The sequence below is a fragment of the Kogia breviceps genome, chromosome 10 (assembly GCF_026419965.1).
Source record: "Kogia breviceps isolate mKogBre1 chromosome 10, mKogBre1 haplotype 1, whole genome shotgun sequence".
Classification (NCBI taxonomy): Eukaryota; Metazoa; Chordata; class Mammalia; order Artiodactyla; family Physeteridae; genus Kogia; species Kogia breviceps.
Window position 1 is genome coordinate 1,684,868 of NC_081319.1, and position 19,489 is coordinate 1,704,356.

General features: G+C 49.5%; 1 protein-coding gene across 2 annotated transcripts in view; it reads right to left on the reverse strand.

Annotated features, from left to right (window-relative positions):
- RUVBL1 (RuvB like AAA ATPase 1) overlaps positions 1-18,943 on the reverse strand; it is a 35,175-nt gene extending 16,232 nt beyond the window's left edge. The window contains exons 1-4 of one of the 2 annotated variants that reach the window (XM_059076049.2): positions 18,293-18,943; positions 14,877-14,963; positions 8,527-8,659; positions 249-400 (exon numbers count right to left, since the gene is read on the reverse strand). In XM_059076049.2, the coding sequence (XP_058932032.1) occupies positions 249-400; positions 8,527-8,659; positions 14,877-14,963; positions 18,293-18,433 (513 nt within the window). In that variant the 5' untranslated portion in view covers positions 18,434-18,943. The remainder of the gene's footprint in view (positions 1-248; positions 401-8,526; positions 8,660-14,876; positions 14,964-18,292) is intronic. The other variant, XM_067043319.1, reaches the window with a different exon arrangement.
- Between the last annotated feature and the right edge of the window lie 546 nt (positions 18,944-19,489).

The window sequence follows — 19,489 nt, forward strand, 5'->3', positions numbered from 1 at the left end:
CACCGCAATGCAGAGCAGCCCCTGCCCACCGCAACTAGAGAAAGCCCGCGCACAGCAACGACCCAACGGAACCAAAAATAAATAAATGAACAAATAAATAAACAGGCGAGAAGAAGAGCCACGTCTTTCCTGAGTCCCCCGTGTGCCAGCCCTGGCCCACACGTGACTCCGTCGGCCCTGTACACAGACAGGTCACGCCGCGCGGGGCACTCCTGGGGCGGAGCGACGGCCCACCAGCAGGTACTCACTTTCAGCTGCTTGGTCCCCTTGGCCGTCTTGAGCCCTATGATCACGTGGCTGATGGTCTTGCCGTAGCCCCCCATGGGGTTCTCCGTCTCACATGGGGTGAGCTCCGTGACCTCGCCTTCGTATACCTCCTTGGTCTCCTTTATCCGCAGCCCTGGAAGAGACAGACAGCAGGTGAACGAGCCCTGGTGAGAAGTGCGACTCCCTCTCATTCTTTTAACAGCCATCTTAGCCATAAGACCTCCACGTTATAAGAACCAACAAGTCAGCCTCACCCGTACGTAACCCTGGGTGGGGAAGCACTGCCCACACACACGTAATGGAGGAGCTGCTCAGAACGCAGAGAACTGTTCTATTTCACCTTCTCAAAGGGACCTTCTAGGTTCACATCTAGAACTAGACACACAGGCCATCGTTCCTCAAAATTGTTTCAGACGTCTGCTACCCCTCCAAGGGGGTGAAATTTAGCTTAAGCCTCTAATCCTGTCTCTGAACCCAAACCATCCTACTCCACTAGAGCAGCAACTACATGGGCCTTTGTTTCCTGCATTTTTGACTCTTGAAGGAAATTTTTAAAACCAGGGGAGTAACTCACCACACCCCTTCTGACACCGTCAGGCCTGAGCAAGGTAGAGGATAATAATGAGAGGTCCGTGCTGAGAGCAAGGGACAGCCACCCCGCCAGGCATCTGGGCCTCTGGCTGCTCCTCACCGCACACCCCAAGAAGAAACACCCAGCTGTCATTCACGACTTGTACCGGGTCGTTCTACAACTCTTCGCAACTCATCTCCAAAGCAAACCGCCCCCAATAATAAAGCATTTACAGTTCTTAGAATACTGTAAATGAAGGCAAACTTCTCTCTCCTTGTTCTAAACATCACCCACATTAGCTGTTCAGTAAACGTTTGTTGTTTAATTAATTTTTAGAAGATGGCCTCAGTGCCCTCAAGTACAATGTTTTTGCTGCCGGAAGCATCCTTCCCTCCCTCTGGCCTCACAGACTTCCAGGTAGAGACTTGCCGGCTCTACAGAGCTGCCCTGACACAACCCTTCCTTCTCCCTCACCCTCCGGTCACCACGTGGCACCCTGCACCTCCCCCTGCCGGGTCCTGCAGCGCCGAGCGGCCCCCGCGAGACTGTCAACACCCAGGCTGAAGGCTCAGCCCCACAGGCACATGTGAATGGACGGGCCAAAGAAGTCACTCAGGGGTGAGGGGGTGTCATCAGGCAGATGACACCCAAGAAATCTGCCTGCGGATGTGCCTGCAAGTTCTGTACAAGGCCCACGATCTCTTAGGAGGGCACCACGGGATGCTACAGCCCCTGCACCGCGGCACCCCCGAACTCAGCACGAAGACCCAGGCCTTGTCTGGATCAGACGTTTTTTTCCCCTCAAAGTCGATACAGGCATGTCTCTGCCTGCTGGCCCGGGGGACAAGAAGAGTAGCTAGAGGGGGCATAAGGAGCTTCTGGAGTTGTAGGAAGGTCTGTTTCTTGACCCGGGTGCTGGTTACATGAGTGTGTTGACTTTATGAAAACTCATCGAGCTACACAGTTACAATTTATGCTCCTTTCTGTATGTATGCACGTTATGCTTCAATAACATTTACAGTAACTTGAGAAAAAAAGGAAACTGGGTTTTCCTAACAAAGCAATGATAATCATTACTAACTGAAGCTTTTCTTAAAACAGGAAGACAAACGCACAGCACCACCCCAGCTTCTCTGAAAACACACACAGCACATACACACTACTACACAGACTCCAATTCCCAAAGTTCAGGTCAAGAGACACAAACGGCTTCCTCTGAAACCACAGCCATGCCACAGGTAAGTTAACAGCTATTAAATCTATTTTCAGAGGATTCTAAAAACTTCAACAAGAAAGCCATCCTAAGTCACTGTGCCTGGCATCACTTCAAAGGAGAGGAGGGAAGCATCCCTGGGTCAGATCAGGTGAAGGTGGGTACAGAAGGCACCCCCGAACTTAGGGGAGACCTGGCAGACCACACCAACCACAATCAACTAAGAATCAAAGCTGCAGCAGCTCTTCGCCCGTAGAAGCAGCCCCCGACCCGGTCCAGAGGGTTGGGGCCTGGAGACAGCAGGAGGGCCGTCAGCCCCGAAGCAGCCGTGGAAGGACTCTGTCTCCGCTTCGCAGATGCACCCGTCAGCGCCAGCGGTGAGGCAGAGAGTCTGTCCCTCTTCAGGGTGGACCCAGAACTGGGGTCCGAGTCTCCGGGACCCGCTTCCTCCGTCCGACCCTACCGCAGGGCCTTTCTCATGACGCTCTCCCTGTCCTTCCCCCCAGTTAGCACGTGCCCGCAGGGCTCGTCACCCCATTTCTGTCGGCCCTTGAGTACGACCTCAGTCTCTATCTGGTTTGTATTTTGCCCAAAGGTAAAAATAAAAACATAAGGGAAACACAGATTTAAAAGATAGAAGACACTTCCCAACCAATCTATGACGTAGACCTTTATTTGTAACCTGATTTGCATACTAATACTATAAAAGAAACATATTATGACACGGGACAACCTGAAATGTGAAGATTAGCTAGATATGTGATGATATTAAAGAATTTACTGTTAATTTTTTCTAGGTATGAAAATGGTATTTTGCTAAGTCCTTCTTTTTCAGAGATACGTACTGAAATAGTTATAGATGTGAAAGCAGCTCTGCAATCAGACGGGACCATGGGGGAGGTCATTGTACCACTTGACCGCTTCTCGGGTATTTGATATTGTCCGAAATAAAAATTTTAACAATGGAAAAAGAAAAAACAACAAAATACCACTCTACAACCTCCAGAATCACTAAAACTAAAAAGACTGACAATACCAAGAGTTGGTGAGGATGCGGAACCAAAGGAAAGCTTACACTGCTGGTGGGAGTGTGAGCTGGTTTAGAAACAACATGGTATCTATCATCTCCTAAAGGTGACTGCATGAATACCCGTGACCCTGCAACTCAGCTCCAAGGTATATACCCAAGAGGCCTGAGAGCACACGGGCACCAAGGGGCACAGCCAGCAACGGTCACGTAGCATCATTCTTAGCTGCCAGACACTGGGAAAACTCCCACGTCTACCCGCAGTGGGAGAGGTAACTGCACTGTGGTGTATTCACACGAGCCAATGTCACGGAGCAATGAGAGACAATCATGGCTGCCCGCAGCCACAGGGCTGAACCTCCGAAATGGAAGGACAGATGTAACCATACAGAAGCTCTGGGGTACTGGCAATAATCTCTCTCTTGATTGGGTGCGAGTTTCATGGGTTTTCAACTTATAATAATCCACCGAGGTATACACTGATGTTCCGTGCACTCTTCTGTATTTATGCACCAAACTACCCAGTCACTTTAAAAAGAAATACCTAAGTAAATAATACCAGTGGGCCCGGGCAAAAGAGGAACGCTGCTGGCTTAAGTTGAGGGAGCACTGCTCCAAACCTCTACTGGGCCCAGTCACAGTTCTCACCCGGCAGACTCAGCTGACAGCCTCTACAATCCCTCCCTCCTCGGCTGCACGCAGACCATGTGCCTCCGAATCTCAAGGGTTGGGACCCTGTCACCTTATGAGTTTAAAGCTCCCCAGATGATGAGATGAGAGACACTCATCTAAAGAGTGAGCGAAGAACTCTGTTCTGCTCACGACGTGGAGCCGTACACTACTCTGAGGGTGGGAAGCCCCGTAATGGTTTGGGTGTCCTCACCACCAGGCCGCCTCTGTCCTAACGGGGAAACATCCCAGTGGCGCAGAGAAACACTGCCCATGGCTCAGACACTCTCAGTCACTTCCCACCTTCAAACCTGGTCACTATCCTATCACTGGCTTGTTTGCCTTCTTTCCCCAGAAACCCAATCAGGACAAAGACTCTCAGATATTAAAGTTAAGGAAAAGTTTTACTCTCCCTTCTTTTAATCTGATCACCTACAAATGGAAGTCTTGGAATAGTCCCAAAAGAGAGGCTACATTTCATTTCTACCTTACCTAATGCTTAGTTCCTGAATATCAAGACACAAATTTGCCAAACAACATGAATTGTGACAACAGAAGATTGTGACAAAATTGGAAATTTCTGTACTTTTAAAATTAACTTTGATTTTTTTTTTAAATCGAAACTTTTATATCCCACATAGATAAGTTCCTTCAAATTGAATGCTTCCCTCTATTTACTGGTAGACGACTGTAACATGAAATTCCTTGAGTAGGGGCAGAAAGGCATTCCCGTCTCTCACTAGCCCCCGTATTTGTTTAGAAGTTGCTCTGTGCTGACAAGCAGGCAGCGGAGGTGGGTGACGGACAATGGAAGCGGCTGTTAGCCAGGAAGAGGGTCGGGCCGGCGCTATCTCCGCCAATGACATCGTCAACGACACAGGTTTCATCTGCTGGCTCAAGTTTCTAAATCCCTGACAGGGACCTTCATCACGTCAAGGAAACAGCACAGACTCCTTGCTTTTTATTTCTGGTCAGCTTACCACTTCCTCCCTACCCCCTCTGCCACTTCACAGGAATTCAAAGGCAGAGGAAGATGGGCAGGCTTCCTTTTTGAAGATAGTCAATGGCCTGTCTCTTTATTCTGTGTCAGGATCAAGAAATTTCTCTTCACCTTGCTGCCATCAAAAGAACTGCATTGTCTCGTCCTCTCAAAAATGGCAAATTGCAAAACAGAATCCCAGGAAATTTATCTCTATTTTTTCAAATTTTAAAGCATTTAAGTTAACTTTAAGCAACCCAAACATATGCATTCATGTAAAGGTGAGTTTTGTCATCTTTTATCAACATCAGAAAAAAAAAATACATATATATATATTTTTTTATATATACATATGTTTTTTTTTTAATTTTTGGCTGCGTTGGGTCTTCGCTGCTGCGCGTGGGCTTTCTCTAGTTGCAGTGAGCAGGGGCCACCCTTCGTCGCGGTGCATGGGCCTCCCACTGCAGTGGCCTCTCTTGTTGCGGAGCATGGGCTCCAGGCACGCGGGCTTCAGTAGTTGTGGCACATAGGCTCAATGGTTGTGGTTCGCAGGCTCCAGAGCACAGGCTCGGTAGCTGTGGCGCAGGGGCTTAGCTGCTCTACGGCATGTGGGATCTTCCCAGACCAGAGCTTGAACCCGTGTCCCCTGCACTGGCAGGTGGATTCTTAACCACTGTGCCACCAGGGAAGTCCAGAAAAATATTTTTTTTAATAAATAAAAATACATTTAAAAAGTACTCAGGGCTTCCCTGGTGGCATGGTGGTTGAGAGTCCGCCTGCCGTTGCAGGGGATACGGGTTCGTGCCCCGGTCCGGGAGGATCCCGCATGCCGCGGAGCGGCTGGGCCCCTGAGCCTGCGCGTCCGGAGCCTGTGCTCCACAACGGGAGAGGCCACAGCAGTGAGAGGCCCGCGTACCGCAAAAAAAAAAAAAAAAGTACTCAGATATTTGAACTAATTGTAACATCTTACTTTTTATCTCATAACTTAATGAGTTCAATAAAACCTGTCACATGTTCATTAAGTTTTCTAGAAGTACTCAGAAAGATTTTAAACTAGGAAGGGGGTCCTGTGAGCCATTTCCACTGTCATTCCAGACACAACACAACGAGCTGACCCTCACAAAGATAAGGCTGGTAAAGAAGCAAGCACGGCACCCACAGCAGGTTCCGTTCAGATGAAGTTTATAAGGGGCACAACTAAGCCACACTGCCCAGGACACACACACGGGCGTACAGGTCTACGACTGCCACGGAAGCCACCGTCACACCACGCTCGCGCTCTGTGGGGGACGTGTAGGAGGTGAGGGGCTATGACCTGGGAGGGCACAAGCCATGTCTGTGGTGCCACCCGTGCTCTGTTCCTTGAGCTGAATGGTGACTGCATGAGCATCTACTTCATTATTGTTAAACTATGGGTATTTTTACTCTTTTCTATGTGTATGTTATATGGCAGTTTAAAATAGGCACACACAAAAAAGCAATCCGGTGTTTCAAGGTAACAAACATTTCCAATAGGAAATACTTTGCAGTTTAAAAAAATCCAGAACTTAGCCTACGGACAGAGTGCACAGTCTCTGGTTTCTAAGCCAACCTCTAACAAGAGCGCCAAAGCCCAGCGCTCACAGGGCCCTGGCAGGGACTGTAAGGCAGCAGAGCGAGCCCCACGAGGAGAGCGGGGCGAGCCGGTGCAGGCCGCTCCGCTAGGGAGGGTGCCTGCTTCGCCTGGACCACCGCGCTGCCAGGAAATGAAAGCTTCTTGCATTTTATGGGACAGCTCCCGAATTCCAAATACGGGCAACTCACTCACAAGTTATTAAAAAACACTGTGTAACCCTGACAGCATCTGTCTGTCGATCAGACACAGACTGAGAGCTAGAGGCCTCTCTTTTCTTCTACCTGCTTCAAAGTGCAGCCCTCCTCTCATTGGGAAAAACGTCACGGAGCTCCCACTGTGGGCCAGGAACCAGGGCTGCACTGCTGAACGCGGCCCACCACACCCACAGCGCCATTCGAAAGACACCCAGTCTGCTCCTCCCCATACCAAACCCGCCAGCGCCTGGCACTCGGCCTCACCTCCTCTCTCTTCTCTCTTCCAGCCCCACAGCTAATCTCTCGGGAAATCCCACCAGCTGCACCACCCCACCGCACCCGGAATCCAACCGCTGCTCCCACCCCCAGCTCCGCGGCGCCGGCCGCCGCACCACCCCCTCTTGCTCAGGCTCCTCACGGGCCCCCCGCTTCGGCCCTCACGCTCCACACCCAGCCAGACGGACCCCACTCTCCCACCGCGTCTCCCTTCATTTCGCACCACGTAGCACGCAAAGCCCTGCCGTGTTCTAAGGTCCTACGTGACCCTACCCTTCAATTAGACTCTACCGTTCTTGAGGAAAGAATTCTGGGCTCAGACAAATCCACTCTTTCTTAAACTTTCATAATTTCCTTGAAGTTTTCTAGTAAGTTTCCTTCTTGAGAATACTTACCTTGTTTTTTGTTTGTTTGTTTTTTAATAAATCTATTTATTTTATTTATTTTTGGCTGTGTTGGCTCTTTGTTGCTGCACGCGAGCTCTCTCTAGTTGCGGCGAGTGGGGGCTACTCTTCGTTGTGGTGTGCGGGCTTCTCATTGTAGTGGCTTCTCTTGTTGCAAAGCACGGGCTCTAGGTGCCCGGTCTTCAGTAGTTGTGGCACGCAGGCTTAGTAGTTGTGGCTCGCGGGCTCTAGAGAGCAGGCTCAACAGTTGTGGTGCACGGGCTTAGCTGCTCCGCGGCGTGTGGGATCTTCCCAGACCGGGGCTCGAACCCGTGTCCCCTGCATTGGCAGGCAGATTCTCAACCACCGCGTCACCAGGGAAGCCCCTTACCTTGTTTTGACAACCAAAGGGACTGTAAAATGACACAGGCACTCTGACAAGTGTTCATAACTTGTAACTCGGCAAGTATATCCTAGATATAGACACTCACGTGTGCATTACATATTTTTTCATAGCTTAACAGGAATAAGCTATGTCTACAAGTAGGTCTGAGGGAAACTAAGATTTCCCCAGAACTAGACGAGCAGGAATGGGGCCAGGAGAATGCCCCAGAAGTCCCGGCTGGCAAGAGGTGCAAGTTCAGGAGAGTGGCCATTTTCTGCTCACAGCACATGGTCAGAGCACGGGCTCCAGAGCCAGAAAGGTGTAGGGTCAGACTGCAGGGCTGCTGCTACTTACTAGCTGGGTCACAGTAGGCAAGTTATTTAACTTTATGAGACTCTGTTTCATCAGATGCAAAATGCAGACTGAGAATTTCCTCTTGGGGAGTGAAAGGCCACAGTCAGTGGCAGGCCTGGCACATCACTTGCAGTCAGTACAGCAGCTCCAGGCCCTGCACGGTTGGCACCACAGCCTTGAAGCTCCACCGTCCCACACGGTTTCCTCGCTTGCTGAGTGGCTCAGCATGCAGGCCGGGCACTCCGACAGCACAACACACAGTGCTGTTGGCTTACATCCAGAACTTTTTCAGTGGACTGTCATCTCTAAAAGCACAGTAAGGCTGCCAGGAAAATCTACTTTGTCAGATGAAGAACTCCAGCCCCAGAGCTGGGCCCACATTTGCTGGTTGCTAAAGCACTTCCATTGGAAAAGCTGGGTTTTCGTTTCATTTGCAAAGATAACACCAGTGGCACCAAAAGAAAAACAGCAGTGCCACGAATACAAGTCCTAGAGGCACTTTCACCAGGAAGAGGCAGGTGAGGACAAGCCTCGGACAGGCATGGACAGGGTATTAGGCGCAGATGGGTACTGGGCGCAGGCAGGGTACTCACCGATGGCCCTGCGGAAGTTCTCCATCAGCACTTCTGTCTTCTTGATCTCCGTGGAGTAAACTTCACTCCCCACCATCGGGCAGAAAGGGACCTTACTACCCAGCTCCTGAGCAATCGCCAGAGCTAGAGCGGTCTGCAGAAGAAAACAAAGGAAATGCATTGTTTCACATTCTTGAAATGTAATTCAGGAACATATGCTACAAAAAAATTATTAACTAGGAACTGAAATTCTAGCCCGTTCGTTTTAATAGTTTGCATGTTTCACAATAAACATTTAATGACTGTTGTGGACAGTCGGTTTCTAGCATAATGGCCCCTGTCATCACAACAGTTGTCACGGCTGAGACTTGGCCAGTCCAGTGCCCGATGTTTCACATGCCCCTCCCACTCACCCTACGAAGTGGACACCACTACTCTCCCCATTTCACAAATGAGAAAGCTGAGATACAGATTAAATAACACGTCCTCGGTACCATAATCTAGAAAATGGCACAGTGGAACCTTCAAGTCTGACAGCAGGGTTCCAGAGATCAGATTCCCACCAGAAGAGTCAGTATAGTCCTCCAAAACCATTCCCTCAGTGTCAAAACAGGGTTCTGACCTCGTCGCAGTACAACAGCACCACTGGGTCTCTGAGATACTGCTTTCTGTCTTTACAGACACAGGAAGGCACCAACTTACAACCCACTATAAATCAATAGTCAAGGAACAAATGACGGGATGTTCACTTTATGCTGAGTGGCCCCGCCAACCGTGAAGAATGACACACAAGCTAGGATTCTGAAGCGATGAACTGGTGAAGTTACGCTTGAACGTGCCCTAATGAACTACAAGTTTACTTTTGCTAAGGTAACTACCGTTGGCAGTTGCTGAACAGACGAAGATGAACAGATGCGTGTGGTCAAAGAGCAAGCGTGAAACGCCAGTGCCTTACAGCCGGGGCAGGACGGGGAACCACCACGGCCTTTTAACACTGTTTCCACCTTTCCTCAGCCTTGACACAGGAGCCCAGGTAAGGTCCCCAAGGCGTACAGGCTAAGGGAGAGAACAACGTTGCCACCGAAGGACGACATGGATCTCCGAGACAGTTTTAAAACTGGCTCAGCAAAGGTTCCTCTTCTGCTCGCCGCCCTTTGGGTGATAGTTTAGTCTTCAGCATGACCCTGGGTACACGGCAAATCTCTGGTGCCTGACTTCCTCATCCGTCAAATCAAAGTCCTGGGTACATCACTGGTAGCAAACTGGTTGCCCACAGACTGCTCCTGTTTTGGCCTGCAGAGTCTCATGTGTGTTTTCTTTCTTCTTAGGCTGCGTTGGGTCTTCATTGCTGCGCACGGGCTTTCTCTAGTTGTGGCGAGAGGGGGCTACTCTTCATTGTGGTGCGCGGGCTTCTCACTGTGGTGGCTTCTCTTGCTGCGGAGCACGGGCTCTAGAGCGCAGGCTCAGTAGTTGTGGCGCACGGGCTTAGTTACTCCGTGGCATGTGGGATCTTCCTAGACCAGGCATTGAACCCATGTCCCCGGCATTGGCAGGCGGATTCTTATAACCACTGCACCACCAGGGAAGTCCTCATGTGAGTTTTTAAACTCAGTTGTTGTCCATTTTCTAATGTTGGGAAATCTCACATAAAAACACAATTATTTAGCTCCTTCTGAGAAGCAAGAAGGTCTGGCCACAAGGGGCCCCCGTGACCACGGGGCAGCACTGGGAGTGGACATGCAGGCAGCTGCGTCCCCAGCAAGGGCTCTTGCGGCTCCCGGGTGCCTCACTCAGCCCCACTGGCCGTCCGAGTAGGCATGTGAGTCTGTGCCCTCAAGGCTGATACTTCCGAAGCTGTACTGTCTCGTAGCCTAAGAGCGAAGAGAAACCCTCTGGGGCACAGCGGGGCAGCTAGCAGCGCACTGACACCAGGACGCCCTGCAGGAGCCTCAGGCCAGCCACGCCCACCTCCGATCCAAACCCGCCACCTCTCCAGTCCCTCCTCTTCCTCTTCCCCTGTCGCTACAGGCCCCAGCTCCCATCCCTCAGCTGTGAACTCCAAAGACAGTGCTGCATCTGATTCAATGCAGACGCCCACCGCTACCGAATACAGAAGAGATGATCGACATAGTCCATTAGAATATGATAAATGCTTGGTTAAGAAATGCTTCAGGTGTGCCTACTTTCCTCCATTTCAAGGCTCCCAGAAGGCTGGCATATGACGTGGCTACTGTGTAGACTAGACCTACAGCTACTATATAGGGCTGGGTGACTTGCACGAGGGGCCCACTGAACCCTCCCAAGCAGCCTATGAACTTGATAATCTAGTTCACATTTTGTGAATTTAGAAACTGAAACTCAGAAATTTCCAGCTCACCCGAAGTCAAACAGTTAGCAAGCAGAAGGGTCAGGATATAAACCCCAATCTCCAAGACCTGTGTCTGTGTGCCCACCCCCCATGCAAGTGGCACAAAAAAGAGGCTGTTGCCAAAAGATTAAAAAACCTACTTGGTTTTCAACTTCACCCGAACACCTTTTTCTAAAACCCAAACACAAGCCCCGTTATTAAGAGTGCGCAGGCCGCAGGGGGGGATGGCCACACTCTGAACAAGCACCACACTCCTGCCGGCCGCTCAGGTGAGCTGTCTGAACCTTGAGGTCCATGGGTGCAATGTTACAAAAGCACCAGAGACCCGCGCTTCCAGCAAAGAGGCCACTAGAGCCACGGCCACTCCCTCCTGTTACAAAACATCTAGAATAAGTAAGTAGTCATGATAGACACAAAGTAGTAAACTGTCATTGCAAGGTAGTTTACTACTCTGAAAAGCTGGGCAGGTGTTTGACAGGTGCCAGAAACCCCTGGATAAAAAGGAGTCTTGAAGGGCACACGTCAGTAGACAAATCTCCAAGGGACAAAGACAAGCTTGTCCGTCTCACCACAGCTCTGCCTGAGGAAGTCTCACTAGCAGGCTCTCAAGCAGATTAAGGACTGGTCTCTACACTGCCTGATGGCCAGAAAACCCAAGCCACAAAATTTCCTTCATGTGCCCTGTGCTGGCAGCACAGCAGGGGTCCTCCCAAGTCCTCTCAGGAAGCACTCAGCCCTAATCAACAGATCAGAGAAGCCTCAGATTTCATCAAACATGAGCCCACAAGCAGATACAGGATACAAAATAAATAAGAAAGTATTTCACGAACAAGGAACAAGAGGCTATAAAAAACAGCCAGATTTGGGGACTTCCCTGGAGGCCCAGTGGTTAGGACTCCATGCTTCCTTCCACTGCAGGGGGCATGGGTTCGATCCCTGGTTGGGGAACTAAGATCCTGCAAGCTGCATGGCACGGCCAAAACAAACAAACAAACAAATAAGCAAAAAACATATTTAGAAGAAATGAAGAAATTAAAAATAATGAGTGGGGGGGAGGGAGGGGCTTCTTCATTACAAAAAAAAAAAAAAAAAGCAAGCTAATATATGTAGAGGATACAACAGATTTAGAAAATCACCATTTTGCAACCACCAGTGTGATAACTGATAAGCCAATGACGCTCAATGAATGCTACAGCCATAGGGTAAAAGGATATTCAGGACATCTCAAAGTATCACTCCCCAGATGATTATAAATTTCAGGGGGAACCAGTCCCCTCACAGTAGAACGTGGCGTCAGCCTCCTGTTGTGATGCAGGTTCCAGACACATCACCTGCATCGCATTCTGCCAAAGGGCTGAATGTTTCAGACGCAATCAGACAACCACTGGAGGACAGCTGTGGGGTACTCTACAAAACAACTGTCCTGGGCTCTTCAAAAATGTAAGTGTCATAAAAGAAAACAAACCAAAAATGCAGGGGACAGGAACTGTTCTCGATAAAGAGACTAAAGAGACAATAATGAATGCAATGTGTGATATGTGATTATAATTCAATTTAAAAATATAAAAAAATGAAAGAGCCACAAATTGAAATGACTTGGAGATATTTTAATATAAACTAGATATTAGCTAATTTTATTAGCAACATTACATTTCTTGGGTGGATGACAGTATCATAACAACGACAGAGAAGGTCCCTTGCACTTACTTTCAAATGGTTCAGAAGGAACACAGAGAAAACACAAACCTCACAAAATATTTACACTTAGTTACCTGTGAGTAGGGTACAGAGGGGTTCATCAAACTGTTCTGTCCACTCTTTTGTAGATTTCAAATTTTTCAAAATGGAAAATATTCAATGGACTGGATTAAAGAGTAGCTTCCGGGCTTCCCTGGTGGCGCGGTGGTTGGGAGTCCGCCTGCCGATGCAGGGGACGCGGGTTCGTGCCCCGGTCCGGGAGGATCCCACGTGCCACAGAGCGGCTGGGCCCGTGAGCCGTGGCCGCTGAGCCTGCGCATCCGGAGCCTGTGCTCCGCAACGGGAGAGGCCACAACAGAGAGAGGCCCACGTACCATTAAAAAAAAAAAAGAAAAAAAAAAAAGTAGCTTCCTCACAGCTTACAAGACAGACTGGAAGAGAAGTCTAATGAAGCTACCCAAAACACAGAAAAGTCAAAGAACAGAAAACATAAAAGAGGTTCAAGGACTAAGAAGACAAAATGAGAAGCTCCAGCCCAGGATTTCCCAGTCTTGGCACCGTGGGCATTTTGGGCTGGAGAACTCCTCTTGCAGGGGCTGCTCTGTGCTCTGCAGGGTGCCCTGCAAACCCCACAGCCTCCACCCACAGGATGCCAGCAGCACTCCCGGCCCAACCAAGTGTGACAACCGAAAACGTCTCAGGACAGTGCCAAATGTTCGCCAGGGGGCAAACTCGGCCCAAGTGGAGGACCTCTGCAGTGGAACCTCACCTAGCTGGAGTTCCAGAAGAGAAGGGAGAGAACAGGGAAAGGCAGCACCCGAAGAGACAAAGGCTGACCAGTTGCCAGAACTTATTAGACACAATTTGTACTCAGATCCAGGTCAAGCAGGATAAATGAAAATAAATACACCCTTGGACATATCACAGTGAAACACCAAAACCAAAATATCCCAAAAACGCCCAGAGAGAAAAGACAAAATCCTCAAAACCAGTCTTCTCAAAAGCAACACTAATAGCCAAAAGGTAGCAAATATCACTGAGAGAAACAGTATTGAGAGAACACATCTGTCAACTGAATTATATACCCAACACAGCTATCTTTCAAAACAAGGGCAACACAATAAATACAAACCTGACTTTGCCACCAACAAACTTCTAGAAGAACTTCTTAATGATGTACTTTAGGAAGGAAACAGAGGGAGAGCAAAGGTCTAAGATACGAGGAGGAATAGTAAGCAAATACTTGGTAAATGCAGGGACAGCAGAGAGGGCATTAGAGCTCACGTCTACACTTGCTCACAAATGTAGCACTTCCTCCTCTACTGTTAGACACCAGTAAAAGACGTACCATCAACTCAACCGTATGACTTCACAATGATCATTAGTCATCATCTTACAGCTGCCACTTGAATAACTCCGTCAGACAGGCAGGGCTGTGCTACTGCTTCAGAAAGGCTAAGGGACCTGCCTGGGGTCTCAGCACGAGAGCTGGAACCCCTTTCTTTACACAGTGACTCCCCCAGGCTCCTCCTCCCCTGCACCAAGCAGCCCTCCTGAAGAACAAGAAGGGCCCAGACTGGGGACTCTAGTGCGTTTCAAGCACCCAGCCAAGCCCCTCACAGATCCCACAAGTTGTCCTGCACCCTCGGCCTGGAAGGACCTTTTCTCCCCTGCAAAGTCAAGTGTCAAGCTTCAACCCCTCCAGCCACACCAGCCCCAGCGTCACCTCCTGCTGCAATGCCAGCTGCATTTAAGATCAGGCGATGCCTCGCAGCTTAGTGCTCAACTGGAGTTTTTCATGCTGCCATGGTATCCTCTCTGCCCTGGAGAGCCTAGAAGGCCCTTGGAGATAAAAATCACGTCTCTAATTCTTTTTTCCTTTTTCCTTCCATCTCTCACACAGCCAGAATAGTGCTGGGTCAGGTAAGCATTTGGGAAATTGCTTGCTGACTGGTTTTGTTTCCCCCTCAAGTAAGACGTCACTCCCAAGATTTTATGAAGCCCTAGGCCAACAGAAATGTATTTCCAAAGCAAAGGAGACTTGAAAGAGATAAAAGACAAATTACAGAGACAATGAGACACCTCTGAGGACTTCACTCTCTTTTCTCTGGAGGTCAGCCAGGGTAATTTGAATTTTAGAAGCATGGATTTTAGATACTCAACTGTATTATTGCACATCCGTTTTAAAAACATACGTATAACCAATTTAGCTGAACAAAGACTAGTTAAGACACAAATTGAATTTGGCTTAGACATTAAGATTATCCTCTCGGGTAGATTTTTTAAAATGAGAGAAAATGAGTACCTTGCCAGTTCCAGGAGGCCCTGCCAACAAGACAGCTCTTCCAGCCATTTTCTTGCTTTTGATTAATTCCACTATCACACCACATGCCTAGACACCACAATAGAAAGAAATAATAAATCAATATTAAAATGTTTCACAGGAGGAAAAAGTCCAGTGTCTGGTCCACACAACTCAGACTCATCGAGTGCCAGCATACCACAGGCGCTGTTCGAGGTGCCAGAGGCAGTAGAGGGCCATGGAGCTCATGTCCTAGAGGAGGAGACATACAAACACGGAATCTCTACTATGAAGAAAAAAGGGCAACAAATGAGCAAGTGGCTGGGGGCAGAGTTTACTCTATAATAAAGAGTGATCTGGGAAGGCCTCTTTGACATTATATTTGATATATGAAGCTGCAGGCAGGGCAGGAGTCAGTGTTCCAGGCAAAGGAAACGATAAATTCAAAATACAGGAATGAGCTTGGCATGTCCAAGGGACAGAAAAGCTGTGTTGACCACAGTTCAGAGAACAAGCAGACCGGGAAGGCGAGGTTGTGGAGGCAGGAGGGGCAGCACCCAGAACAAAATCTTCCAGTCCATAGTAAAGTTTGGATTTTCTTCCACGTGTAATGGGAAGCCAGTGAAAAAGCCTTGGGCCACATGTCATGTTCTGAAAATTTGTTTTTAAAGCAACTTGATGGCTGCTATATGGAGAACGGACAGGAGGGGTACAAAGGGGAGCAGTGGCATATACTCCAGGGGCCCACACACCTCAAAACTGGAAACAAGACTGTGGGTGTATGTTCAAATGTGCATTTTTCCAGGGAGAGGTCACAGCTTTCATCACATTCCCAAATTAACCCACTAAGGGCTAAGAATCAATGACATATTCTACTAGTTGGCCATCAGTTAACTATCCCAGAATGCTGTAAGCAAACGCTGCACGTGAGGTTTAACCTACAGCATCCTAAGATCCAAGGAATGCCCTTCAAATCCTCAAGATTAAATTACTTGTTTGTTCGTATATTTTAAATATTCTGAGTATTAAGCCATTTACAGCATATATATTATATATAGACAGGTATGGACATTATACACATACAGCATGTATTTCGCATACACATACACGTATATACAGTTGACCCATGAACCCTTGAAGTCAGGGGCGCCCAACCTCCACGCAGGAGAAAATCAGCGCATAACTATACAGTCAGCCCTCCATATCTGGGGTTCAGCAGCCCTGGATTCAACCAACTGGGGGTCATGTAGCACCCTAATACATATTTACTGAAAGAAATCTGCGAATAAGTGGACCCATGCAGTTCACACCCATGTTGTTCAAGAGTTGACTGCATATTGATACGTGTGTGTATACATGTTTAGAAATTCCATAAATGGGTTCCTGGTTTTATGTATTTTAGAATATTTAACTGTAAAGGAGTAAGGCTGAGAAAGTCACACTCCTTAAACACCTAATCTCAAGGTTTCTCACACTGATCTAAAAACTGAAAGCACAACTGTCTCCAAGGTGCACCATCCTTGCCTCAGGGCAGGCCCACAGCTCCTCCCCCTGGGTGGTACCTTGTGGACAGGGTCTTGTGAGCACATCCTATCTCCTCTCCCGCTTTCCCCATGGACTGTGGAGACGTACTTTGGTCCCACATTTAGACAGCCCCTCAAAAACGTGGGTTCAAGGAATGCTTGTGGATGTGCCCTATTCCATTTCTGGCTCAGCTGGAGAAGCACAGTACACTTAACAGAGCCTAGAAGATATTCTTCAGACGCTGCATTTCTAAAAAGACAAAAGAGCCATTATGGTCTTTCCACAGTAACCTCTGATATCGTAATCCTTAGCACTGGAACTCTTTGGGCAACTCAAAAGAGGCAGAAGAGCCTTTGCCAACCTTGGCTACGTACTCTTATTCACACACTTCCCCTTCCATCCATTTAATCTTCTTCCATTTAGGCTCCTTCTCTCCACATGTCCAGTGAATTCCAAAATTTTAAAAGTATGAACTGGAAGGGCCTTAAAAGATGACCTAGTCTCTCGTTTTTCAGATGAGGACATTAAACATCGAGGAGGCTGCTGATGTGACCAGACTCAGACAAGGACCTGGCAGCAGAGGTGGGATGACTAGTAATTCAGTACGTAAATTCTGAGTCCCTATAAGGAGTCAAGTTCTGGGCATATAACACTACCCGGTCTCTATCCTTGGGAAGCTCATATTCGTATGGAGGTACACAGCATCATAGTCAAGAGTATGGATTCCGGAGTCAGAGAGACTTGGGTTTAAATCCTGGCTCTACCAATTACCAGTCGAGCACCCTTAGATCCATAACCTAACCTCTAGGAACCACAGTTTCCTCATCTGAAAACAGAGTTCATAGCATAGGGGCACAGAGGCTACTGGGTTTATGGTAAAGTATACTAATATCTACAACTGACTTTGAAATGCAAACGCATATTCTTAGATGGATAAATGCGCAGACAGAAGACAAAGCAACAGAGTAAAATGTTACTTGTAGAATTCAGGCACACAGGTACGTACTACACAAGTCTTTCAACTTTTTGGTACGTCTGAAAAGTGTCATAACGAAGTGGAGGAGGGACAGGTGTAAGGGTGGAGATGAACAGTAAGACAATGGAAACGGAGCTGCTTAGCACAGTGCCCGGCACACGAAAAGCTCTCAACAATGTCAGCTACTTGCAGAGACAGGCCCTCCAAGAGCAGAAGCTGGATAAAGAGAAATTTCAAAGTCACCTTGGCCCTGTCACTTTTTCCTCCATGGAAACCTCATGTTCCAAATGGAAACCAGAGGCTTCTCTTTGGCCCCTTCTATTAGCACGATCAGGCCAGGAGGCAAGAGTCTTACCCAGGAGTTCTGTAGCTGCCGAGGGACTGCTCCCACACTCAATGTTTTCATAAAAAAAAAAAAATACACAGCTTGGCACCAGCGTCACTTAGTAGAAGTGGGCTTAACTGGAATGTTCAGAAAGGCCTCTGTACCTGCCACTCGCTCGGGCGGATCACCTCCCGACTTTCAAAGTCCCAGAGCCTCTCACTGCGCTCACAGCAACTCAAACGCCGGGCCCGGGCCCGCAGAGCCCCGCGGGGACTGATCCCCGAAGTCTAATAACGGCCCTTCTATTCAGAGGTTTAAACGTTTGTGTCTGAAATGCGAGCTCCCGGAGAGCAGGGACCTGGCCCATCTTCTCCCCGCCGACCCCCGTGCCGCACGAAAGGCCTGGCCCCGAGCGGCGGTCAGTCAGGACTCGCGGCCAGGAGCGAGGCCGCGGGGTCGTCGCCGCGCCCCGGGACGTCCTCTCCATGCCCCACCCCCAGGTCCGCGCCGCCCGGGTCCACCTCAGCCCCGTCCCCGCCTCGGTCTCCCCCTCAGTTCAGTTCCCCCGCCTCAGCCCCCGCCCCGCCGCCACACCTCGCGCGCGTTCTCCTGGCCCACGAGCCCCGAGGCCGCCTGCTTGGCCAGGCCGCTCTCGTCCAGCCCCAGCCCCTTCACGTGGCTGTGGGAGGCGATGCGCTGCGTCTTGGTGGTGCTCTTCACCTCCTCGATCTTCATCTTGCACACCTGGAGCCCGACCGCCCGCTCAGCCCCGGCAGCCCGCAGCCGGTTACCACGCGGCCGTTACCAGGCGGCTGGTCCGGGCCCGCCTCGGTCAGCTCCCCATTGGCCACGGCGGGAACGCTTCAGCGCCCCATTGGCTCCTGGCTTTGCCCGTCGCGGCTGCCGGGGAGGCTCCGCCCACCCGCTTCCGGCTGTGTCCAGAGGTTGGCTTCCCCCGCGTCCGGCGCTTCCTGCCCGGGTGGGCCCGGAAGGGCCGCTGCGCCCCAGTGAGTGCCCGAGTTCCGCTCTTTACGGCGCCTTCGCGTCCGTGACCGCATTCGAATGGATACCCTTTTGCGGAGCTCAAGTTCGACCTCGGTGTTGGAGATGAAGAAACAGGTTTAGAACTTAAGCTTCGACTTGTGCCCACTAAGCAGTTTTCTGACTCCCACGCCTTTCCTCTCCCTGGGGAGGCTGTGCTCAGCATCCTTCTTGGGATTGTCCTCTTCTTCTGCTCGCCTCCACCTCTCGCTTTGCTTAGATTACGTTGGCTGTGGATGACGTTTAGTGTAATTCCTAATGCAGATAAAGATGCGGGCTAACAGAGGCCCAATAACTTATGAAGAACGCACAGCAAGTAATCAGAAGAGTTGGAACTCCACCTGAGGACTTCAGGATTTGCAGCCGGTGTAAACCTCATCCCATCCCACGACCTCAGATGAGACAGTTAGCCAGTGGCTGTGACCTGTCAGGTTCCATGATGATATTAACACTCTCCCGAAAAGTGTACTCTTCCCATCCACCCAGTCATTCCGCAAACATTTGTTAGCACCTGCTGTGAGCCAGACACTACAATGCGCTAGGATGCAGACATAAAATACAAAATCTCCAGTCTTGACAAGCTCAGTCCTTAGTTGGGAAACTTGCAACATGAGGTGTGCCAAAGCAGGTACACCCACGTGGTGTGCAAACCCAGAGCAGGGCCATCTGGAAAAGCTGGAGAGCCAAGGAAGGCACCATGAGGTGGTAACGCCTGGACCGATCCCTGATAGAAGGATAACATCCTCGGAA